This window comes from Ictalurus punctatus, chromosome 12, assembly GCF_001660625.3.
Source record: "Ictalurus punctatus breed USDA103 chromosome 12, Coco_2.0, whole genome shotgun sequence".
NCBI classification, from domain to species: domain Eukaryota; kingdom Metazoa; phylum Chordata; class Actinopteri; order Siluriformes; family Ictaluridae; genus Ictalurus; species Ictalurus punctatus.
In genome coordinates, this window is record NC_030427.2 from 11,840,426 (window position 1) to 11,866,937 (window position 26,512).

The 26,512-nt window shown below is 40.0% G+C and overlaps 1 protein-coding gene and 1 long non-coding RNA gene across 2 annotated transcripts in view; one reads left to right on the forward strand and one right to left on the reverse strand.

Moving 5' to 3' along the window:
* LOC108272343 (voltage-dependent T-type calcium channel subunit alpha-1I) overlaps positions 1 to 26,512 on the forward strand; it is a 143,720-nt gene that overhangs the window by 112,891 nt on the left and 4,317 nt on the right. The window contains exons 24-33 of the mRNA XM_053684293.1: positions 1,370 to 1,521; positions 1,884 to 1,993; positions 3,472 to 3,605; positions 4,443 to 4,513; positions 9,930 to 10,008; positions 10,392 to 10,513; positions 10,747 to 11,193; positions 17,079 to 17,225; positions 21,828 to 21,962; positions 23,492 to 23,681. Coding sequence (XP_053540268.1) covers positions 1,370 to 1,521; positions 1,884 to 1,993; positions 3,472 to 3,605; positions 4,443 to 4,513; positions 9,930 to 10,008; positions 10,392 to 10,513; positions 10,747 to 11,193; positions 17,079 to 17,225; positions 21,828 to 21,962; positions 23,492 to 23,681 — 1,587 coding nt within the window. The remainder of the gene's footprint in view (positions 1 to 1,369; positions 1,522 to 1,883; positions 1,994 to 3,471; positions 3,606 to 4,442; positions 4,514 to 9,929; positions 10,009 to 10,391; positions 10,514 to 10,746; positions 11,194 to 17,078; positions 17,226 to 21,827; positions 21,963 to 23,491; positions 23,682 to 26,512) is intronic.
* On the reverse strand, positions 21,876 to 26,490 carry LOC124628754 (uncharacterized). Its single transcript, XR_006983412.2, has 3 exons — positions 26,356 to 26,490; positions 23,512 to 23,626; positions 21,876 to 22,004 (listed from the first exon to the last, which is right to left on the reverse strand). It is a non-coding gene; the product is annotated as an uncharacterized LOC124628754 (long non-coding RNA).

Here is a 26,512-nt window from a genome sequence, read left to right on the forward strand (position 1 = left end):
AGATGCAATGTGTTTCTCAAAACAAGTAATTGTGTTCGGGTGTATTTTAAAAAAATATATTTCAGTCTTTCAGGCAAAAACATGGAGGTTGTAATTTGTAGAGCCATTCCATGCCTATGACATAAACGTAATTGAACAAAAACAACTCTGTCAACCTTTGTGATTTGCATTTAAATGAAAAAAAAAATCTAATCTTCAAAATTAACATATGATTTTCAGTGGTGTCCAAGTTATATTTTTTTATGAAATTTGTGTTTTCATCTATATAGTAGATGTTGGACTGTTTTCACCTTGGTTAACCCACAATGCCATTCAACTAACTAGTGAACGTGGAGCCAATGGGAATTCATCTCTACATACAGAGACTGATGCAGCACTGCTTTAGTCCGTTACTCTATCTAGCTTTCTAACCACAAACTGATCAAACAGATCAGCTTAGATCATGTTAATATCACTTGTCATCTTGTACATCTCTTGTACATCATCTTGTACATCATCTTGATCGCTAACTAACCAAGCTGAAACAGTGCTACCAACATTGGTACTAATGTCACCACTACTTCTATGTTGCATTTCTCATTAATATGATGCTGAGCATTGTTTTTAAGAGCTAACATTGAAAACTGACCCTTCTGCTTGAGATTTTTGACATTTTTTGAAAGGAAATGGTTTGAGATGATCTTTGAAAATGGCACTATGACACAACATTGGGATCATGCTGACATATGCTAACATTTGGTAGCCCCAGTCTGTAAAGTACCACTGGGTTAAGTAAAACAAATGTTCTTTGACTATTAAAGCATTCTGTCAGTCTTGAGTCAAAACTATTTATATTGATATAGATATTTATAGTAATTATAGGTCTGGAAATGTTAATATAAAGACACAAAAATAGTAAATTATGCGCACAAGTTGCTGGATTATGTATTGTGATGTATTCTATCCATGTTTTGGTAAATCTGTTCTGTCCTATAAAGAAATCTATCCATCCAGTTCCATGCAATTTCCCATCGCCTTGCAATCGATTCACAACAACTTCGTTGACATACAGTATATCTTTAGAGGAGAGCACACATTAACCAAAACATGGGGACAGTTTTATAAAACCAAGAAATCAAAAGTTGAGAGCAAAAAAGAGGAAAGAAATCTTTATGTGGCCTCCCCAGAGATTTGGTGATGAATTTTTTACCAATGCCAGCGACATTCTTGCATCAGTTAAAAGTGCTGCTCTGTTACAATTTCTTTGTTTGCTGTGCTGACTCTCTTCTCTGCCAGTATCTGCAATTTCTGGTGTCTGCCAATCTCAACCCAAGCCTCCCACTCCTTTCCCCTATGACTGATCTCTTGCTGTCTCCATCTGTCTCTGCAGAGGCGCAGAAGTTGCCGTACTATGCCGGGTATGGCCATATCCGCTTGATGATCCACTCGTTATGCACAAGCCACTACCTGGACCTCTTTATCACCCTCATCATTTGCATCAATGTCATTACCATGTCGCTGGAGCACTACGATCAGCCAAAGGTCAGAACAGCACCCATGTGATATCCTTTAGAGGATAAATTGTTGACTTCAGACTTACCAATATTATCAGAATATATCAGTACACATTAATGGAAATGTTCATATTCTTCTAAAAGTACAATATACGGTATATGGAAGATGTAATTCTTTTTAATTTTGAAATGGTGACATCATTAATTCCCTTATATTGATATTGTCATTTTATTGTGCACATAAAATTTTGTCTCTTTTTCCTTAAATGCCCCCATTTCTCTCTCACTGTGTCATTCTCTCTCTCTCTCTCTCTCTCTCTCTCTCTCTCTCTCTCTCTCTCTCTCTCTCACACACACACACACACGCACTCTCTCTTTCTCTCTCCTCAGTCTCTCGAAACCGCTCTGAAGTACTGTAATTACTTCTTCAGCTCCACCTTCGTGGTCGAGGCCACACTCAAGCTCATTGCCTTCGGCTTCCGCCGCTTTTTCAAAGACAGGTATGGCCATCCTCCACGCTCAACGCTGACACGAAGGCTACAAGTGCACACACATTCACACACATGCAGTTCTGAGAGGTAATTGATGAAATACACTAATTATTCCCTTCTTTTCCTTTCCTGACTCACACAATTTCTTTTCTCAGCCTGTTGGATGTTGTGCAGAACGATGCTGTAATTACAACAGTCTGTTACTTAATGTTTATTAATGTAGATTTCAAAGCAGGTTGCCTTGGAGTTAACTGAGGAGAAAAAAAAGCTGACATGATTAGAAAATTGTGCTAGTCAAATTATAAGCAAGTGTAGGTAAATTTATGCCTGATTTACAAGATCAATCATGGACTGAATTTATGGACTGAAATTCACAGTGTGAATTTTTTTATATTATAGTGCAGTGTTTTGAGTTTGCAATTAATTAGCATAATAATAATAATAATAATAATAATAATAATAATAATAATGCAACTAATTATGTGACTTCTGTCAGCAACTGGTTTCCTTCCATCATAACATCAATTTCTTTCTTTTCTTACTTTATCCGCCTCTTCTGAATGCAGCCATAGACATCATTGTTGTAATTATGGCCAGACGTTACGGACACTTTGATGTTAAACTTTTTATTGTCTTTTGAGAAACATGACTGCTGCTTATCTCCAATACAGGGGGGTTTGTAGAGGAAGGGCATAGGTGCTCTGGTTGCACCATAACTAATTTAGGGATTTCATAACAAGGGGAGTGAATACCTATGCAACCACAACATTTATATGTTAATAATTTTGCAAACTATACGGATTTTTCCCTTATTTCCATATTATGGACTATTTGTGTAGATTCATGACATATAATCCCAATTAAGTCAATTTCAGTTCCAGGTTCTAACGCTACAAATTGTGGAAAGATTCATAGTGGGTGAATACTTATGAAAGGCATAGTACAGCTAGTTTACATCTTATCCACATTCTGATAATAGGCCAATAAGAAGCAAGCATTTAGCAGGTTAACTAGATCTAAGGAAATAAGTAAACAGAAGTGATTAAAGATGAATTTCAATGAAGCTGAGTTAGGCATGTTTTGTTGGAGGAAATGTGCATTTTTTTTTTTTTTTCAGTACTCGAATAGGTAAAGTTTAATTTAATAAATATAAAATATAAATGATACAAGCACTGTGTGCATATTTTAGAATACAGTGTCTGGTAGTTATTCAGCAGATTTTATATATATATATATATATATATATATATATATATATATATATATATATATATATATGTGTATATATATATTGTTCTCTGATATAATATGGAAGACACAGTGATTGCATTCCCATGGTGCGGAATACTTCATTATTAATCACTCAGCTCATCTGGAACGATTACAACAGAGCTGTCAGTTCAGGGATCATATCTCTAATGAATAAATGAATGAACCTATCTCTCGCTCCCACTTTTCTTCCTCCCTCTTGCTATCGCTATCTGCAGGTGGAATCAACTAGACCTGGCTATTGTGCTTTTGTCTGTGATGGGTATCACACTGGAGGAGATAGAGATTAACGCCTCGCTTCCTATCAACCCTACCATTATTCGGATCATGCGGGTGTTACGGATAGCACGTGGTCAGTCTTCTGCTGAAATCCTGACCTCATGCAAAATTTGTAGGATCTTACATGAATTATGTTGTACGAAATACATGTATACACCAGCATTTCCAAACAGCTGGCTTTGAATTCTGAAATATTTGCAGGTTTGAAGTTATTTAGGGAGTGTTATTTGATACCTAGAATTTTAATTAGCATTGCCATTTCTTCCTTCCTTACTTCCTTCCCTTATTTCTTCATTCCTTTACTTATTTTGTCTTTCTTTTCCTTGCTTTATCTTTCCATTCCCCCTTTCTGTCCCCCTTCCTTCCTTCTTTTGCCTTCATGCCCTTAATATCCTTCCTTCCTTTCTTTTCTCTTCTATCTCCATCTAACCTCATCTGTCTCTTCCACTGAGCATAGCCATAGACATCACTGAGGACCTTAGGAAACCCAGCTGTAATTATGGCCAGACAATAGGTATAAGGGCACAATAGTGCAAGACTTTGGTGTTGAACAAGTCTTTTTTTTCTTTGTTAAAGCTGACTGCTGCCTGTCTGTAATACAGGAGGTGGGGGTTGGAGGGTTGTAGAGGAAACGTGTAGGAGCTCAGAGGGCAGCTTGGTGCGTTATGATGGTTCTAAGGAGGTCTCTGATGGTAATTAATGGCCTTTACAGACATCCACTAAGGGCTTCGACTGGGCTCCTCTGCACCGGCATCCTTTTGTAGATTCAGATTCTGACACTTGGTATTTTACTTTCTGCTGCAATTGGGACCACCGGGACCTCCATTAAAAATGGCTCCGAATAGGTATTTTATATATATTTATATATATATGCCACTTTTTTCACTTTGATTCTTTTCTCTATTCATAGTGCTGAAACTGTTGAAGATGGCCACTGGGATGCGTGCTTTGCTAGACACAGTAGTTCAGGCTTTACCTCAGGTAAATTAATCTCTTTTTTAAGTTAACTTTTTTTTTACTTTTCAATATTTCTCTCTTCTGAAGTTAATAAGACCTAAAAAAATAAATAAATAAAAATGCAGAAGTGAAAGTCCTCTGTCCTGAAGACTTTCCTATTGTGGAAAACGTACTGTTACAAAGTGATTGACACTGGATATCCCTTCCATAAATGTAAAATAAATGTTCCTTTACAGAAATCTTCACCATATCAACAATGATAGGTTTTCCTTTGTTAAATAACAACACATTTTAAAATTTTTATTACTATACTTAGATCTTGTAGAGCACCCTCCAAACAAATTCCTGTGAATAAGTTGTTACTATAGAAACCATAAAATATTAGAACAAGTGCATTAATATAACCCAGTGATTTGATTTGAATCTCACGACTACTGTGGGAGCCTTGCAGTTATAGAAGTTAAATCAACACTGTCTGACAAATCAGATTCGAGAATCCAATTGCACTGTGGTATAATATACTGATTGTTGGAGTAATAGAATCATTTCACTTTTTTGTTATACACACATGACATATCTCTTGAGCCTACACTATCATTCTCCAGTCTCGTGCCCCTGCCACAACACAAGGACATTTTAGCTAACTGAAGAGAGAGAGGTTAATTGTGGAGATCAATCACTCTCTGTGTGAGGCACGTCAGAGAGAACCAATTTCTAAAATGGCATGCACATCGTTGACCATTATTTAACATGATTTGCCATTTAGTACACCAAAAGTAAACTTAGTTTATCTTCTAAAGTAATGTGAATTTTCACTGGGTTTCTTAGTTGAGAAAGTTTTATAATCTTGCAGCAATATTTTTTTTTGCAGTAAGTACAGTACACCCACACAGAGCTTATTGCTTATGTGGCAGTGTAAACTTCTGAAAGCTAATTAGCTGATTTTTATATTCCTAAGATGTTCTCCTCTGTCTAGTTTGAAGAAAAGTAAATGTAACTTATCTATACTCTCATTTCCATTGTTTAGATCACATGTTTTTATTCTGCACATACATTTTGCATATTCTCTCAGGTAATGTAAGTGATTAGGGAACAAACATTTTCCTAAAAAGCTGCATCAGAGACCATAGTTCCAGAGCCGTTGCTCTGCTCTGTTAACCAAGCATATTTGTAACTGGCAAATTAAAATGCTGCAGTAAATGAATAAGATTTTCTGTACTAAAGTAATCGTCAGAGGTTTTATATATATATATATATATTATTATTATTATTATGTTATTATTTATTTGTATACGACACAGCTTCTTTGCAAATTACATGCAAGACACCAAGTATCTACACTCATAATTTACCAGTTAGCAGAAGCAAATTAACACATTTTAATTATAATCTTATTAAATCAGTTAATGTGATGTATTTTGTAAAAGTATCTTACCTTTCCCTGTCCCCTGTTAGACCATATGTGCATCCGGTATTTTTGTTAAAACTGAACTAACCATGAACATAAGTCATGGCCTTTAGCTCATGGCCAGTCTTGTTATGTCAGCAGCCTATCCTTCCCAGTGCATAATTCACTGCCCAAGTTTGATGAGATTGGTTTGCTGAGCTCCAAGACAGTTCTGTGTCTAATATAGTCTGTACACATTGTTTTCTTAGGGAGTTTATATCTCAGTATTACATACTGTCACAAATCGTGACGGGGCAAGGCAGGAATCTAGGTCGATAAACTAAACAAGAAACGAACTATGACGAGGGACTGGAAGTGGATAATCCAGCGCGAACTAACTCTAAACATGGACCATGACTATGACTATGACTATGATCCAAACTAAACTAATTCTAAACATGGACCGTGACTATGAATACGCTACGAACTAAACTAACTCTAAAGTATTAATCTCCCGCGCCGTGTGCTGGGAGGCGCGCAGTATATATGCGGACATGATCAGCGTCTAAACCGCTAGCAGCCGAGAGCAATTCAGACCCACGTGAAATCCCAGCCAATGACAGAACAGGGAGGAGACATGACAGAAACATAAACAAAACACACGTGTCCAGATGTCATTACAGTCAACAACGGAAAAGCAGGTGCTCGCGCATTCGCGCTTAGAGCACACTGCTTCAAGGGGAAATCGTGACAGAACCCCCCCCAAAGGCACTCCTCCCGGAGTGCCATGAGTCATCCCACTTCATTGGCGGCCCGGCCCACTGAGCTGAATGTCCCAAGCAGAGCCAGGAAACTGCACGGTGTTCTTGGCGGCGTAGGGAAGCGGAGCGACGACCCTGGCTGAACAGGGAGGCTGAGCGACGTCCTCGGCTGAACAGGGAGGCTGAGCGATGTCCTCGGCGGAGCATGAGGGCAGAGCGACGTCCTCGTCAGAGCATGAAAGCAGAGCGACGTCCTCGGTGGAGCAGGGAAACATAGCACTGTACTCAGCAGAGCAGGGAAGCAGGGCGACGTCCTCGTTGGAGCATGAAGGCAGAGCGACGTCCTCGGCGGAGCAGGGAAACAGAGCACTGTACTCAGCAGAGCAGGGAAGCAGGGCAACGTCCTCGTCGGAGCATGAAGGCAGAGCGACGTCCTCGGCGGAGCATGAAGGCAGAGTGACGTCCTCGGCGGAGCATGAAGGCAGAGCATGGTACTCGGCAGAGCAGGGAAGCAGGGCGATGTCCTCGTTGGAGCATGAAAGCGGAGCGACGTCCCCAGCTGAACTGGAAGGCAGAGCGAAGTCCCCTGTAAGGCCAGGGAGAGGAGCGTGGGTCTCCGTGCGGCCAGGGAGAGGAGTGTGGGTCTCCGTGCGGCCAGGGAGAGGAGCGTGGGTCTCCGTGCGGCCAGGAAGAGGAGCGTGGGTCTCCTCGAAGCAGAAGGGGGGAACGATATTTGCCATGGAGCAGGAAGGTTGAGCGACGACCTCAGCTGAACAGGGAATCTGAGGCTCTGAGGTCACCAGGTGAACCTTGGGCATGGGCGGAGCTTGGGTCGCCGTGTCAGCAGACTCGGGCGTGAGCAGAACTTGGGTGGCCGTGTCAGCAGACTGGGGCGTGAGCAGAACTTGGGTGGCCGTGTCAGCAGACTGGGGCCTGAGCAGAGCTTGGCTGGGCATGTCAGCAGACTGGTGCGAGAGCAGAGCTTGGCTGGGCGTGTCAGCAGACTGGGGCGAGAGCAGAGCTTGGCTGGGCGTGTCAGCAGACTGTGGCGAGAGCAGAGCTTGGCTGGGGGTGTCAGTAGACTGTGGCGAGAGCAGAGCTTGGCTGGGCGTGTCAGCAGACTGTGGCAAGAGCAGAGCTTGGCTGGGCATGTCAGCAGACTGGGGCGTGAGCAGAGCTTGGCTGGGCGTGTCAGCAGACTGGGGCGAGAGCAGAGCTTGGCGGGGCGTGTCAGCAGACTGGGGCGAGAGCAGAGTTTGGCTGGGCGTGTCAGCAGACTGGGGCGTGAGCAGAGCTTGGTCATTAGGCTTAGATATTAGCAGAGCTTGGTCAACTGGATCAGCAGGCTTGAACGTGAGCTCAGGGACGAGAGGCTTGGCTTGGACCTCAGGGACGAGAGGCTTGGCTTGGACGTCAGAGCCTGGAGGCTTGGCTTGGATGTCAGAGCCTGGAGGCTTGGCTTGGACGTCAGAGCCTGGAGGCTTGGCTTGGACGTCAGAGCCTGGAGGCTTGGCTTGGACGTCAGAGCCTGGAGGCTTGGCTTGGACGTCAGAGCCTGGAGGCTTGACTTGGACTTCAGAGCCTGGAGGCTTGACTTGGACCTCAGAGACTGGAGGCTTGACTTGGACCTCAGAGACTGGAGGCTTGACTTGGACCTCAGAAACTAGAGGCTTGACCTGGACCTCAGGGACTGGAGGCTTGACCTGGATCTCAGGGACTGGAGGCTTGACCTGGATCTCAGGGACTGGAGGCTTGACCTGGATCTCAGGGACTGGGGGCTTGACCTGGATCTCAGGGACTGGGGGCTTGACCTGGATCTCAGGGACTGGCGGCTTGACTTGGATTCAGGGACTGGAGGCTTGACTTGGATCTCAGGGACTGGGGGCTTGACTTGGATCTCAGGTACTGGAGGCTTGACTTGGATCTCAGGTACTGGAGACTTGACTTGGATCTCAGGTACTGGAGGCTTGACTTGGATCTCAGGTACTGGAGACTTGACTTGGATCTCAGGGACTTGAGACTTGACTTGGATTTCAGAGTTGAGCTCTGCATGAAGTTGCCTGTAGTAGTAGGTAAACGGCAGGGCAGGTTCGCCTGCCAGACTTACCCCCCTGAGAAGTTGTTCTAGCTCGTCCTTCGCCTCCGGACTCCCGAATCGCACCATGAATTCCCCCACAAACTGTACTACACCGTCCAGGTCCCTACAGTGCTTATCCAGTTTGAGCTGCACCCATTGACAGGCCGGTCCAAAGAACCGGGACCACATGAATCGGAGCCATTGCTTCTCCTCTGGCTTAGGGTCTAACAGGCTGGCGAAATAGTATTGACAGTCTACCAGAAAATATTCAGGGGCACCGAAAAATCTGTCAAATGGATCATGAAGCTCCATAAATGTCCATTGTGGGAAGTGGACGGAGTCCATAGCGGGGACGGTTGGCGTCGACTTCCGGGTTCTGCGTCTCCTCCGTTTTCTTGCTGCATCCGTGTTTTGGGCAGAAGATTCTGTCACAAATCGTGACGGAGCAGAGATAGGACGGATGCAAGTTCTGGATGAACAGTTGTTTATTAGAAAGAGAGACAGGCAGACAAATCCAAAACGTGATCCAAAACGTAATCCACAAACATGCAAGAGGTCAGGCGATTGGCAAACAGGCATACACGGGGCAAAGCAGGAATCTAGGTCGATAAACTAAACAAGAAACGAACTATGACGAGGGACTGGAAGCGGAAAATCCAGCACGAACTAACTCTAAACATGGACCATGACTATGACTATGACTATGACCCAAACTAAACTAACTCTAAACATGGACCATGACTATGAATACGCTACGAACTAAACTAACTCTAAAGTATTAATCTTCCACGCCGTGTGCTGGGAGGCGTGCCGTATATATGCGGACATGATCAGCGTCTAAACCGCTAGCAGCTGAGAGCAATTCAGACCCACGTGAAATCCCAGCCAATGACAGAACAGGGAGGAGACATGTCAGAAACATAAACAAAACACACGTGTCCAGATGTCATTACAGTCAACAACGGAAAAGCAGGTGCTCACGCATTCGCGCTTAGAGCACGCTGCTTCAAGGGGGAATCGTGACACATACAGATCTACCATTGTGTATTGCCCTTTTTAGAAGAAAAAAAAACAGATATTTGTTTGCTTACTTATTCAGATGAGTCATTATTTGCTGACATCTTGTTTATTCAAAATGTCAAGGTAAAATTTACTTCAGCTCTTGTTTTTACTGTAATTAGCTAATGGCATGCTGAATGACTGTGTGTTTTGCAGGTGGGAAATCTGGGTCTGCTGTTTATGTTGCTGTTCTTCATCTATGCTGCTCTGGGTGTAGAGCTATTTGGGGAACTGGGTAAATGTTACTCTTAATATAAATGAGAGATGTCAAGCCAGTTGTCCCTACAGCTAATCATAGGTTAAATTGAACTAACTGAATTTAAGTTATCAGTATGATATGTCCCAAGACATGCGTTGTAGGCTGATTGGCATCTCTAAATTCTCCATAATGTGTGAATGGGTGTGTAAGTATCTGTGCGATTGTGTCCTGCAATGGGTTGACACCCCATCCAGGGTGTCCCCCACCTTGTGCCCCAAGTCCTCTTGAACAGGCTCCAGGCTCCCCATGACCCCTGTGTAGGATAGGCGGTACAGAAAATTGATGGATGGATGGAATTAAATTGCATGCATTAAAACCCTCTGTCTTCCTTTATCCATCTATTTGTTCTCTGATCTTAGTGTGCAATGCAGATTACCCATGTGAGGGGATGAGTCGGCACGCCACCTTTGAGAACTTCGGCATGGCCTTCCTTACACTCTTCCAGGTCTCAACTGGTGACAACTGGAATGGGATCATGAAGGTGAGTTAAAAAAGTATTATTATTATTATTATTATTAGTAGTAGTAGTAGTAGTAGTAGTAGTATTTGTTTGTTTGTTTGTTTGTTTTCATAATGGCATTTCATCCTGTATGTTTCACTTTTGTATGTTCGGAACATATGTGATATGTGATATGTGATCCAAAGTTAATAATATCATTCTTCAGAATAGGCCTTCATGACTAAATTGTTTCCAATCCCATTTCTTTCTCTCAGGACACTTTACGTGAGTGCCCACCAGGCGACACTTACTCTTGCAATGGCAGTCTACAGTTCATCTCCCCCATGTACTTTGTGAGTTTTGTGCTGACAGCCCAGTTTGTGCTCATCAACGTGGTAGTTGCCGTACTAATGAAGCACTTGGATGACTCAAACAAAGAAGCACAGGAGGAGGCCGAGATGGATGCTGAAATCGAGCTAGAGCTAGCACAGGGAGGGCTCTGCTGCCTGGGTGGACTGGCAGCTGCTGCTGGGCCTGGCATCGGGGTGGGAACTGGAAGTGGAGGAGGTGGTGCAGGTGGAGGAGAGAGGCCAAGCATTGAGTGTGGAAGCAGACAGGCAGCCATGGTGGGGGCTCACGTGCATGCCAGCCAAAGCGGGTACACACCTCCAAGTGGAGGACATGAATCACACAACCACAGGAAGCTCTACTCACCTGCACAGGTAGGCCAGTCATTACTGCTGCATGCATCCCTGCTGCTCATGTATCCCTGCTGCCCCAAACACAAATAATGATTATGAATGAAAGATCACAGGTTATCCAATAATTTTGTTTGAAACAATTAATGGTGGGTAAAGATGTCTGACTGGTTGCAAACGTCTCCTGTGGAAGTAGTTGTTTTTATTTCAGAACCTTGATGACTTATGACATACTACTTTTTTTTGTCCAAAATTAACCTCAAGCCAAACTGTTATCTGTTTATATATATATATATATATATATATATATATATATATATATATATATATATATATATATATATATTTTTTTTTTTCTTTTGATTAAAAATGTACCGTTGGCAACTGATTGACGCCCTGCAACTTAGTTATAATATTGTGCTAATAGGAAGGGAAAGGCCTAATGGACTCTAAAGCAAAGCAATTCTGGAACTGACTAATATGTGGATTCACCAAGCACAGATTTGAACAGCAGAAAATAATCATCTGAGTAATCATCTGATGTTGAAAGAGAGTGGAAGGAACACTCTGTACCAGATACTGACAGCATGAACATGAAGTAATGGTGTGTCTGTTCTCTGGAACAACTCCATCTGATCACTACCACCCCACCCAATCAGAATATACCTCTTTTTCCTCAAATATGAGTCACTGGTGTTTGTGTGTGCAGGTGTGTGTTTGTGTTGGACTATAGCTATGTAGTTGTCTCGACTCACTACTTGCTCTATTAATAGCGCTGTGCTAAGAATAGCACAGACCGGACTCTTGCAACAGCACCTGTTGACTGCAATGATCACAAAATTTAAAATGCAGCACCAAAAAGACCAATCTCCCCACTCGATCAACACAGGGCCATGATTGCGGTCAGGGTCTATTTATAAAGGCAATCTGGTAAAAGCCGATGAAAGGTGAGGAAGATGAAGCGAGTGAAAAAGCCAAATTTAAATAATTCATGATGCAAAGGTAGGGTGCAAAATAAGAATTGAGTTAATGTGAGTTAATCGCGAAAAAGAGTCTGAGATTTGGGCATATGCTGAGATCAAGACTGATAATATGTTGTGTAAGGAGGGATCTCTTAAAATATATAAAAGAGATTGATTGAAAGAATGAACAGAGATGCAGGGAGTAACAAACTCAAGAAGAAGAGAACCAGAATGACAAACAAGTGGCAGCTAGTTTCACCTAGCACTCTGTTCATGGACATTTTCTATAAGAGGAACAGGCAGCAGAAGAGCAAGAGGAAAAATCACTTCTCACTCCTCAAACACTAAGGATGTGTCCGATTTATCCTGAAACTTTACTTCTCCTTGGAGCTTCTACACTTGTGATGCATGGATAGCCTAAATATTTGCACATCCCAAACACAGTTTATGCTCAAGTCTCACCCTTGCATCAATGTATAATCTAATCTGGTTATTGTAGACTTGTACTGAGAACCACTGCTATAATCATAAAGACTGCCTTATGCTCAGCCCGATACTGTGACTCACAGTGTTCAGGGGAAAAAATGTGATTTAATCTACCGTGGCATGGTTGTTGATGACAGATAGGCTGGTTTCTGTATATAGAACCAATTTCTAGAATTACATAAAATGGTGCAACAAAACAAAACAAAACAAAAAAAAAAAAACACCCAGCGAGTGGTAGCGCTCCAGGTAGGAATGCCTTGTTGATGAGAGATATATAACTCGAATAACCGGTCTTTACATCCACGGTGAGCGTGTCAGGCCACACAACACCTTCAAAACTTAATTGATATTGGCTACAACAGCAGAAGAGGCCTAGGCTTATCAAAACCGAACAGAAGAAGATTAGAAACCAGACCAAGTGATATTTTTTCATGGTCAAAGTAACTGAAATTACAGTTCTTCCCCATTTTGGTATTTGAAGTTAACATTAGTTTTTGACCAGTAACTGTATGGTTTACAGTATGATTGCGCTGCTGCCACATGACTGGTTGATTGGATAATTGCATGAATGAGCAGGTGCCCTAATAAAATGGTCAGAATACTCCTTATATAGAGTGTAATTCAAAAACCAATGAAGCCATTATTGCATTGTCATTCTTTAAATTGTGCACCTAATTACAGTGTTAATCAATGCTATCTAATAAAGCACTATTCTATCTTTTTTTTTTTTTTTTAAAGTAGCTTTACCAGCCATGGCATGGCTCCAAATTGATGACTTAGTCTGTCATTGCCAGAGCAGCATAATTAGTGGGTTGGCCTGGGCATGAGAAGCAGAACATATACAGAGATTCAGAGAGAGAGAGAGAGAGGGAGAGGGGGGTTGTCTCCAGCATCATAACCAGCTGTTCCTGAGTGAATTGTGGGTGTTTGTTTTAGGGCCATTAAAGTTTAATACTTGCTTAATGAGTTTTTTATTTTTATTTTTTTTTTATCTTAAAACTGGGAACAGAAACAACTTGCCAGCATTGAAAGTAAAGACATTATTCAGTTTTCAGCTATATAAGGTTTTCTTAATCACTGCTATTTATATTACTAGTGCAGAGCTTGTCTGATGGAGGGTTTTCACACCAGATGTATCATGGAGTGGACAGACAGATTGCAGGTTTTCTGGTTCTATTATATAAAATCAATATGGCATACCAACTCATAAACATGAGGCAGCAGAATGGTCAGGTGATTAGCAAACACACTAGAAATACATTAAACAAGCCTAAAATCAGTAAACAGGAAGCAGGATATTAGTCAAAAGACTAATCAAGACCAGCAGATAAAGGTTTGGAATCATCAAGGAATCATCTGGAGCAAGACATTACAAAATGCCTTTGGCAGTTTGGGTTATTAATAGGGAGTTACAATCATTACTAATAAGGTTACTGAGTATTGTAGGTATAGGTGCTTGACTGGAGATCATGTGATGAAGATCATGGGAGTTCAACTCCATCGGCTTTGGGAGTTGCAGATACGGGCATGACAATGCATATGAGAGAGAACTTTCAGAACACATTTGAAATGTTTTGACAAATGAGCTATTTTTCAATCATGAGTGTTCCTAAGTGACTCGTATTTTGCTGCCTCAGACATAGTTTTGATATCTGAAAGGAAAATGCAAGATTATTGTTACAGTTAGGGCAGATTTCGTAGGTCTAAACAGTGCTTAGAGATATGTTCCGACTCAGTGTATGGTTGTCATAAACACCCCCAACATTTCCAAGCAGGATTGCAATTATTATCACAAAATCTTGTAGGGTGATTGTGCCACATTAAAATGTCAAGACAAAGAAAGAATGATGTGTATTGGTTGGACAGTGATTTGGGGATTTTTTTCATTTATATGCACCATGTCTGTGCAGTTACTGTGTTCATTCTGGAAAACACATTGAAATGTAGTCTACTATTAATAAATGAATGATGTGCTGGAACCACATAAATGATGAAAAGAATGCTGGATACTTTTCACACTCACAGGTTGCGCTATGTAGCGGAAGGGACAGAAGCATGGCACAGTTTCACATTGTCCAAATGGCCAATGCATCGACTCACCTAGTGAGAAATTGAAAAATGGACCAGGTCAGTGTTATCTGATGGCAAATTTAAATCCCACACTGTACCTTAAGCCCTTCGTGCCACCAGTACGACTCGGCATGACCTTTCAGAACACATGGACGGCAAAGATCGGATTGTCTTCTGTGCTTCTTAAAAGGTAGCAGGTCTGGCTGAGTTGTACAGTACTTGTGTCTTGACGGGCTCTAGGTACAGTGCAGGATTTACCCCTGCCACCAGGTAGGACAGACCTGATCCATAAAATCTAATGTGGGCAGCTATAGGAATATATATGAAACAGCACAGTAGTAGAGTGATGTGATGGAATTTAGGAAGGCCTAAGAGAAATTGAGCAGCCACATTCTGAATCAGTTGCAATAACTTACTGGTGTGTGTGTGGGAGAACTAATCAGGAGTTGAAGCACTAGTCAAGTTGTAGTCAAGTCTTGAGACAATAAAGAATGGCCTCACTGGAGTGAAATGCTCAAATCCTCTTGATGTTAATGTTGTACAAAAGAAATCTGCACTAGACAAAGCTTGTCTTGACCCTCTCCCATTGCTCAAGATGCATCCAAGATGGAAATAATGCATCAAGACACTTAGGGTCATGCATCAAATAGGTCTAGGATGCATCAAGAGCCTTTCTAGACCCTGACTTATCTTTACTAGCAGGAGTATGTGTTTTTGAGACTACAAAGCAGTTCTCTGCAGAAGGAAATCTAACAAATGCTGTAAATGTAAATGGAATGTTAAGTATAGGTGATCACCTGACATTATGTAAATGCTTTATGCAATTTTGGATGGAATAATCAGAAAATTATCAAAAGAGAGAGCAGGAACAAGGCATGAGCATGCATTTGTGTTCCTTTTTGAGGTGTTCTTAGAAAAAGTACAGATATTAGATACCTGAGTACATTGCACACATTGTATAAGTATTGTCCAGGCACAGTTCAGAACCCCAAGAATAATACGTACTATGTGGTACCCAAGCAAATATTGAGAAGGCAGAGTTCAGAACTTGAAGGATATGCTATGAGGTGGCAGACTTCAGGAATGGTGTCTTAATGTCTAAGCAGCATGGGATGGATTGGGTGATAGGTGAGTTCTGTCAAGAATGAGTATGTATGGAGCTATAAAGGGTATATAAGGGGATAAGTGAGAATGTAAGGCCAGAGAGCCAAGTGTTGGCTGATAAACAGAGCCAGTGATGGTGTGTCTGATGTGGCAGATCAATGACCTCTCTGCTGCTTTTCACCTGACGGGTTCCTGGATTGTTGGACATGCATGATCATGCATGACTGGATGGGAATATGGCTCACTGAACACCAGCAAAAATAGCGTCTCTGCATCCATCACCTCACAAGGAACAAAGAGCCTGTCAGCCTGTGTGGAAAAGATGGAAACAGAGATCATTTGGGTTTAGTCTTTGCGCTTTTGTCTCTCTTTTCCCCAACCATGCATCAGGAATGAGCTATTCAGTCAGTCATAATCACATCTCTCGCACAAAGATATTTTCACAAAAACACATTGCAAAAAAAAACAAAAAAGACAATCCTGTTTCATGCAGGCTTGCTTACTTTATATGTCATACCTCATTGACTCCTGGGGAAAATAATCAAAGACCAGCAGTCCAATTAACTAGATTGCTTTGAATACCTTAACTGGTAGTGGTCTTATTAAGACGCATGGGAGGGCCCAGATGGCTTGCTACACTCACCATTTAATCAACAACCTACATTTTAATGGTGACACATATAATAGGACACATGCAGGGTTTTCTAGTACTTCACTGTGCCAGCCAGAAATGCTACTAAAGGACTGCAATTCAGATTAATCGCTTCTACTACAGGCCACGAGAGAAATAGAGGAAATAGCATGCATGTATGAGGGAAGGCTGTAGAGTGAGTTCCAATTTGTGCAGTAATCGCAATCAAGAAGCACTTTGTATATAAAGTGCAATACACGGGCAGTCACCTGAGGTTGATGTCATATTCATAAATGTTCATAATCAAGAATAACTTATGTTAACTTAAGAATAACTATTAATAGCTCTCCTTTATGAATTTTTTATGAAGTTGTACGTAAATGTTTTCATAAAATGTTTTGGGAATGTTGATTTTCTTATTCATATTCATATTGATAAATTCAGGTCACTAGTAAATCCCTATAGCTTCCTGCTTTCTATGTAACACATCAGACCTATATACTGCATGGACCCAAACACATTCCCACAATCACATCTATGCTCTAATTTTCATGTATGGTCTCAAACATGTGCCTTCTGTTACCTGCAAACAAACAAACGAACAAACCCTATAATGACACACAAAACAGATGATGGTTATGTGTGTTTGTATGCAGGAGAACCTGTGGCTGGACAGTGTTTCTCTGCTGATTAAGGACTCTCTGGAGGGTGAGATGCAGATGATTGATAACCTGTCAGGATCTGTGTTTCACCACTACTCGTCCCCTGCGGTGTGCAGAGGCTGCAGGTGCCAGCCTACAGAGGTAACACACATACACACACTCAACATACTGCACATAATAGAAGAAACTTTCATCTTATTTACATATTAACGTGAGTGTGTGTGAATCACCACTGTCCAAGGGCTCTATTTTGAGTTGAGGTAGGAGAGCATAGTGAGGATTTAATTAGCTGCAGGTTACTTGCTATTTAGACAAGCTACACAGGATTTACCCGTGACTCTAAACTTTTGCTTAACCTTTTGTGATATCAGCTCAAGCAAGGAGGTTAAGTCCTAAGTCCAGTGCCATTGTCTGACAGTTTGCTGTAAACACAATGTGTCATGCTGAAATGCACATTTTACACTACACACTTAAAAATTATGGTATGACATTTAAGGCCGATATTGAATAAATAAATATGACAGCGTTAATTAATGAATTAATCGATTAATATTTTCCCTTTAAAGTTTACGGAGGAGATTGGAGCAATCAGAGACATCTCAAAGACTGAATTATTTATGGATAAAGTTATAACTTAACTTAAAGTGAGCTAAAACCTTTGTAGTTGAGTGCTTGGTCAGCTTATCCTTTAAACCATGGGCACACTTTCTTTAAAGAAGACCTCAATTTAGTATCTTATTCATTGTTGTGCACACAGAGTAACTGTTAGTGCAAAAAAAAAAAGCCATTTAGTTAACTTAAACAAAATTTACTGTGATTCATGTGATAATTACAATTAATATGCTAGACTGGCCCAAAGACTGTAATTCTTTTATGTTATTAATTATCAACAAGCATGATTTCACGATTCCCCCTTGAAGCAGCATGCTCTAAGCGCGAATGCGCGAGCACCTGCTTTTCCGTTGTTGACTGTAATGACATCTGGACACGTGTGTTTTGTTTATGTTTCTGTCATGTCTCCTCCCTGTTCTGTCATTGGCTGGGATTTCACGTGGGTCTGAATTGCTCTCAGCTGCTAGCAGTTTAGGCGCTGATCATGTCCGCATATATACCGCGCGCCTCCCAGCACACAACGCGGAAGACTAATATGTTAGAGTTAGTTTAGTTCGTGTCGTAGTCGTAGTCGTAGTCGTAGTCGTAGTCGTAGTCACGGTCCATGTTTAGAGTTAGTTCGCACTGGATTATCCGCTTCCAGTCCCTCGTCATAGTTCGCTTCTTGTTTTGTTTATCGACCCTGTTTTCTGTGACCACGACCTAGATTCCTGCCTTGCCCCGTGTATGCCTGTTTGCCAATCGCCTGACCTCTTGCATGTTTATGGATTATGTTTTGGATCACGTTTTGGATTTGTCTGCCTGTCTCTCTTTCAAATAAACAATTGTTCATCCTGCACTTGCATCTGTCCTATCTCTGCTCCGTCACGATTCATGACACATGACACATGAAAAAGTATAAAACTAAAAGCAAATTATAAACTACACTATTATTATTATTATTATTATTATTATTATTATTATTATTATTTTAATATGTGCATTTTGATACAGTCCAGTAATAAGAACTCTAGGACTCCAGATGCTGTTAGTGCTGTTTCTTGTGTGTTTAAAAAAAAAAAAAAAAAAAAAAATTCCCTTTTAGCAGGATGTACTAGATTCTGCTTATTTTGCACCTAAGCTGCAGGACAAAAGCTTAAGTGACAGCATTACCTGTGTCAATCAGTTCATCTCTGCTCAAGCCTATATTCTTGTGTGCTTCAGTCCATTTTGGATCAATTTTCTGCACTTATTGGATTCAGCAGAGTGACCAGAGAGCCTTATATCCGGAAGATTTTCCCATGTCCCCCAAAGGGGGCAGGCCGATATTACGTTAGTGGGAGTACAGGTTCTTGGAAATTGAAATGCCATGAGCCGTAACTTCGCTGCACTTCAATTCCCCCTCCACTTTAGTCATCTACTCAGAGCTTCCTGCTAAAGGACCTGTGGATATCCAGTTTTTAAGCATATACATTTTTTTTTTATTTTTTTTTATCAGGCTAGATCACACAGATGTGTGAAAAATTCAAATATGTTGTAAATATGTGCACCATATGGGTAATTAGCATAAGTTCTGACTTCCGGTAGATCCATATATTGAATAAAGTGGCAAGATTTATCCAGAGTACCTACTCCTCTGAATCTGTGCACACATTTGTGTAATGCTATATTACAACAGAAAGGGTGTAGCCTCCATACATCTTCACTACTTTCCTTAAGTATTTGCAATTATATACAAGCTACAATATATGTAAGTATATCACAGTTGAGATAAAACAATGGCAGGGATCTACACATGTACGTATATGAACCTACGTGTCTGCCATTCAACTACAAATAAAAAAAAAATAATAGCCTGAACATGAAATCTGCTTGTCCAGGGGGTCCAGGCTGCTGATTTTTCCATCCCCACAGAGCTAATATTATAACTGAGAAAAACTGGTAAGTTCAGAAGGCAGTTAAAACATGGACAAGCTCTCCCTTCCCCCAGAGTGCAGTGTTAATTTCATGGCCAGAAAAAAATATTTATTTATTTTATTAAAGAAGAACCTTAAAACAAAGAATCTATCTAGACTGCCTGTTGGTATTATTTTGTTATACGTTTTTTTAAGTACAGTGCATCTGGAAAGTATTCACAGCGCTTCACTTTTTCCACATTTTGTTATGTTACAGCCTTATTCCAAAATTGATTAGATTCATTATTTTCTTCAAAATTCTACAAGCAATACCCTGTAATGACAACGTGAGAGAAGTTTGTCTGAAATCTTTGCAAATGTATTAAAAATAAAAAACAAAAACAGCACATGTACATAAGTATTCACAGCCTTTGCCATGACACTCAAAATTGAGCTCAGGTGCATCATGTTTCCACTGATCATGCTTGAGATGTTTCTAAAACTTGATTGGAGACCACCTGTGGTAAATTCAGTTGATTGGACATGATTTGGAAAGGCACACACCTGTCTATATAAGGTCCCACAGTTAACAATGCATGTTAGAGCACAATCCAAGCCATGAAGTCCAAGGAATTGTCTGTAGACCTCTGAGACAGGATTGTATCGAGGCACAGATCTGGGGAAGGGTACAGAAACATTTCTGGAGCATTGAAGGTCCCAGTGAGCACAGTGGCCTCCATCATCCTTAAATGGAAGAAGTTTGGAACCCCCAGGACTCTTCCTAGAGCTGGCCACCTGGCCAAACTGAGCGATCGGGGGAGAAGGGCCTTAGTCAGGGAGGTCACCAAAAACCCGATGGTCACTCTGACAGAGCTCCAGTGTGTCTCTGTGGAGAGAGGAGAACCTTCCAGAAGAACAACCATCTCTGCAGCACTCCACCAATCAGGCCTGTATGGTAGAGTGGCCAGACGGAAGCCACTCTTCATTAAAAGGCACATGACAGCCTGCCTGGAGGACTCTCAGAACATGAGAAACAAAATTCGGTGGTCTGATGAAACAAAGATTGAACTCTTTGGCCTGAATGGCAAACGTCATGTCTGGAGGAAACCAGGCACCACTCAACACCTGGCCAATAACATCCCTACAGTGAAGCATGTTGCTGGCAGCATCATGCTGTGGGGATTTTATCAGCGGCAGGAACTGGGAGACTAGTCAGGATTGAGGGAAAGATGAATGCAGCAATGTACAGAGACATCCTTGATGAAAACCTGCTCCACAACGCTCTGGACCTCAGACTGGGGTGAAGGTTCATCTTCCAACAGGACAACGACCCTAAGCACACAGCCAAGATAACAAAGGATTGGCTACAGGAAAACTCTGTGAATGTCTTTGAGTGGCCCAGCCAGAGCCCAGACTTGAACCCGATTGAACATCTCTGGAGAGGTCTGAAAATGGCTGTGCACCGACACTCCCCATCCAACCTGGTGGAGCTTGAGAGGTCCTGCAAAGAAGAATGGGAGAAAATGCCCAAAAATAGGTGTGCCAAGCTTGTATCATCATACTCAAAAAGACTTGAGGCTGTAATTGGTGCCAAAGGTGCTTCAACAAAGTATTGAGCAAAGGTTGTGAATACTTATGTACATGTGCTTTTTTTGTTTTTTATTTTTAATAAATTTGCAAAGATTTCAAATAGATTTCTTTCACGTTGTCATTACGGGGTATTGTTTGTAGAATTTTGAGGAAAATAAAAAAATTATTCCATTTTGGAATAAGGCTGTAACATAACAAAATGTGGAAAAAGTGAAGCACTGTGAATACTTTCCATATGGACTGTATCTTTGAAACCATATTGTTATGCTTGGTGTAAAAACACTTTTAAACATTATAATCATATTTTTTTAAATAAATAAATGGTATCATTTGTATGTTGTAAAAATAAAATAATATAACAGGGAAGTGAAATAAAGTTCCAATTTTGGCAGATCTCAAAACCCCAGTGTAAGACACATAAAACAGAATGTAATTCTTCTGATATGGAAATTTTCGGATCCTGTTTACTTTTTCCTCTTTAAATGCAACCATACTTGACTATGTACTGATGTACTTTGGTATATAATTCAATAAAACCTATTGTTAGTATAGAAAGGTGTGCATGTGTATGAGAGCTGTCAGATTTATATGCTTTCCACATGGCTTGTGTTATTCTCCAGTATATGACTTCCCTTTCTGTGCCTTGTGCATGTTCTTATTTCCAAAGATCCGATTAGCTGAGGTGGAGCAGGCCTCTCTGATGTCAGAGCAGCTCTCGGACAAGTCGTCATCTCCAGCACTTCCCGATGACCTCAGTCTTGATGACCACAGTGTGTACCAGCTAGTTGTCAGAGACATGAAGGTATATGGACACAGACACTCTCAAGTGTATGAAGAGCTAGATCTATCAATCAAGCAAGCAAGGAAACAAACAAACAAATAAATAAATGTTATTATTTACAAATAAATTACTCAATAAAGCATTAACCAAACTGATTAAATAATCAGTAAAAATACATGAATGCATGTAGTAAAAATATGTAAATAAATTTAATAAATAAACATATACAACCATAAATCTACATGCAATAAATATCACATAAATAAACGATATTTATATGACCCCATGTTTCTGACTCTTTCCTTAATCATTGATTTTTTCTATGTTTTTATATATATATATATATATATATATATATATATATATATATATATATATATATATATATATATATATAATATATATATATATATATGTATATGTATATATATATATATATATATATATATATATATATATATATATATATATATATATGTATATGTATATATATATATATATATATATATATATATATATATATATATATATATATATATATATATATATATGTATGTATATGTATATATGTGTATATGTGTATATATATTACATATGTATATATAATATTTTAAATTTCACTATGTATTTTTCTGTACTTCCTCGTCCAAGGAAGCTGTCAATCATTATTATTATTATTATTATTATTATTATTATTATTTTACTTTTATGTTTGGTGAATTGGTCCCCCCTTACAGCTGTCCAGCTGCATCCATACAAAGGCTCAAGGGATACCACTTTGTACTCTAATTATCCTATTTCTTAATTGCCTAAGTAATCTTAATTTACATGCCTTAGTAGCTGATGACCTCATCTATGCATGTTTAATTACCTAATTATCTAATCAATGTTTTTGTATTGGCTTATTATTTGAGCTTTTGGGCACACCAGCCAGGTGGTGATGCCGATTGTCACATTTCTTCAGGCTCGCTCTGCTAATTTTCCTTTTACTGAATCACTGCTAATTTAATATCCATTGCATAACAAGGAGAATCAGATGGGCCCAGTAGCATGCAAAACTGTTTTGTTTCCTTAAATCATTATTGATTTGTCAAAATGTTGAATTGCTGAGTTGAAAAACTTGGTGTAGAATTTCGACCTAAGGTGTCATTTACAACAGGAAGATCTTTAAAAATGTATTATAGGTCAATTTCCACTGTGATACAAGAAAGATCGTGCTCAAATGCTGATGTATTAATATCATGCAAACAGGCACGGATTAATTATATAGTCTTTTGTAAGACAGTGTTTAATTTGCCACAAGCTGCCTTCAGGCGACCCCAAAGGCCCTTAGTTGATGTGCAGATTAGCATATGGCTCAATCTTTAAAAAATGCTAATGAGGTTATGATATAGCTATGTCATGACCCATGGCTAAATAAGCATGAAGTACAGAGTTTAAAATTGTAATGGTAATAACTATTCATCAAAATTTATATGCCTAACCTTTCAGTCTAGCAGTTCTGAATGCTAATTTTCTCTCCTGGTAACACAGTTCTGCTCTATTTTCAGGAGGAGAGAGGGAGCAGTACCTCTCAGAGCTTAGAAGAGCTTCAGGCCACACCGGCGGAATGCAGGAGGTCTCATCCCAAGAGTCGAGCTTTCAGCATGGGGAGTGAGAATGGAGAAAGACTTCCTAATTCAAGCCTACAGAAGGAGAATGAATCAGCATCTCATCAACATGTGCTATATCATAGTTCAGGTTAGTAGCAACCTCTAACGGAAATAAGTCTTTGGTCATGGCTCCACAAATGAACGTACTCACAAAACACTATAATTTCTTTTAAAAATGCAGACAAATGTAGTCAGGTACAGTCAGAGAATAGTGTAAGACACAGGAAATGGTTACAGATGGAATAATTTTTTTTACTACTTGTAAATATAGCCAAGAAGAGAAGTTAAAACAAAGTACAGCTGGAAAGACAGTAGTGACAGTGTTTGGTTAGTGGTAACAATGGCGATCAGTGATTGGTCAGTGGGAACAATGAAGATCAGTAATTGCTCATTGGATAAATGGTGATCAGTGATTGTATGTTGAGAATGATCATGAGAAGTTATTGGTCAGTGGGAACAGTGGTGATCAGTGATTGGCTGATGGGAATAATTGTGATCTGTGATTGGACTTTGGGAACAATTGTAATCAGTGATGGGTCACTGGGAACAATGATGACCAGTGATTGCTTGTTGGGAGCTACAGTAATCAGTGATTAGTCATTGGGAACAATAATGATCAGCGATTCGTTGCTTGCACAAGTGCAAATCAGTCAGCCTTTACACATTGGTGATGTGTTGACCAAACCTGTTCATATACTCATATAACTCATATAACCGGCAGCTGTAATGTGAGCTGGGGAGCAATAGCAAGTGTAGGGTAGTTAGTAACATCTGCTCAAGAAATCACTAGATGTGTTGATTTGCACTATTTAAAGTAAACTCACTCAAGATTTCTTAAAAGCCACAAAATCACTAAAATGGCAACACCGACTGGAATCCAAATTTTATAATACCTCTAACCATAGCCCTTTAAAACATACCATGATTAGCTGAATCTGCTGTGGACTAACTTAGGCTTCCAGGAGCAAATTTGGGTTTCATTGATCCACACAACCCACTAAGTACTGGCTAATCAGAGACATCTATGATGTCCATTACTGTGCCAGTCTGGTCTGACTTAAATTGGGACATTAATTAATTAATATGATATTGGTCTATTTTGGATGAACCTAGTGAACCTTGGTTTGTCTCTTAAATATACAGCATGTCTTCTTTTGACCCATATTATGTTTGACATCTTGAATACTAATGCAGTAGTTGTCTCTGTCTTTCTGAAGTTGACATCAACAATAATGTCCTTTTTTCGCTTTTGAACATCTTTGTACTCCCTGGGAAGGATCATTTCCTTCCATTTAGACAATGCTTGCAATGTAAATACAATGAATTTAAAATAATTGATGTCAGCCAAGACGGCCTGTGGTACAGTCCAGAGTTCCAATTCACTGCAGTGTTTAGTGAGGTTGAGGTCAGGGCTTTGTGCAGGTCACTCGAGTTCTTCCACTCCAATCTTGGCAAACCATGTCTTCATGGAGCTTGCTTTGTACACAGATGCATCGTCATGCTGGAACAGTTTTGAGCCTTTTAGTTCCAGTGAACTGAAATTGTAATGCTACAACATACTATGGCACATTTTGTGGCAACAGTTTGGGAAAGAACCACAAATGAGTTTGCTTGTAAGGTGTTCAAAGACTTTAGGCCATATCGTGCATGTGGGCATTAATTGAACTATTCATAGAATCTTGCCATTCAGGGCTGCAGAGGCTGAGTGGTTAAGCATCTGTGCTAGTGACAAGAAAGTTAGGGTGTTGTTATTGGAAAAAATCAACATCCAGGTAGTAACAAATTATACCATTCCATTGTTTATTGTATTTTCCTATAATAGTGTTCCTATAATAGTAACACTAGCAGTTTGCATTCATTAAAGAATGACACACCATAATGTTTATACATTTCTAGTTACATTTAAGTTAGTCCCTGTTATCACATACAATACCACATTCCCTCCCATTCACCTGAAAGTAATAAAATTGAAAGTAAAAATACAGCTTATTACGCAAGAAAATGCAAAGTCATCTATCCTGAAAGCTGTTCCCATGACAGACATTTTCAAGGTACAGTTGTACTATAGACTATTAGAATTTTACGGATATTAGAGGTTCCACACACACATACACAACATCCTAACATCATTTGAACAGAAAGCTAAACTGTGCTACTGTATACATTTACTATGTATGCCTGCCATGATGGAACCTGAAAAATGGGAATGCTTTATAGGCCTAACTTCTTTAATTGTGGAACTCACTGCCAATTTTTTTTTTTTCATGTGTATTTATTTACAATGCTGCCAAGTGTTAGCTTTCAGAAAATTCAACATTTCTACCTGCTGAATTTGAGTTCATTGAAGATGTGAAAAGGCTTTTTACAAGTCTGCAGCTTGCAATTAACATTAATTAATTCTGACATGACATGAATGCACTATTGTGTATTGTCTTACTAGTGACCTTGTGAAGTGTTAAAAAGGAGCTTAAGACTGATGCTTATTTTGCAAAAGAGGTGATTATTTATGCCAAAAGCCATAGCATTAAATATTCTTACACTCACATAATGAGCTAAATAGAGGCATAGTTGACATAATAGCAGGTTAAATTAGAGCGAATTTATAGTCAGTGAGTGTGATAATCCTCGAATCCTCATTTATCAGGATGGCCATTTCTGTAGCAAAGCAGTATAAATTGGTAATTAATGAGAGTCATTATGTGCTAATAAGGTCATCCATGATTCAGGAGGATTTCCACTTGTAGCTCAGAATTCAGACTCACCGTTGGCTGTCCGTTAGTGCTGCTCAGCTGGGGAGCCATTAGCCTTTAGCTCTACTCACTGTATGTGTGCATGTTTGTGTGTGTGTGGTGACTCACTGACTGTGCTTGATGTTACCATGACTGTATGGAGTGTGTGACTCTGTATGATGTGTCATTG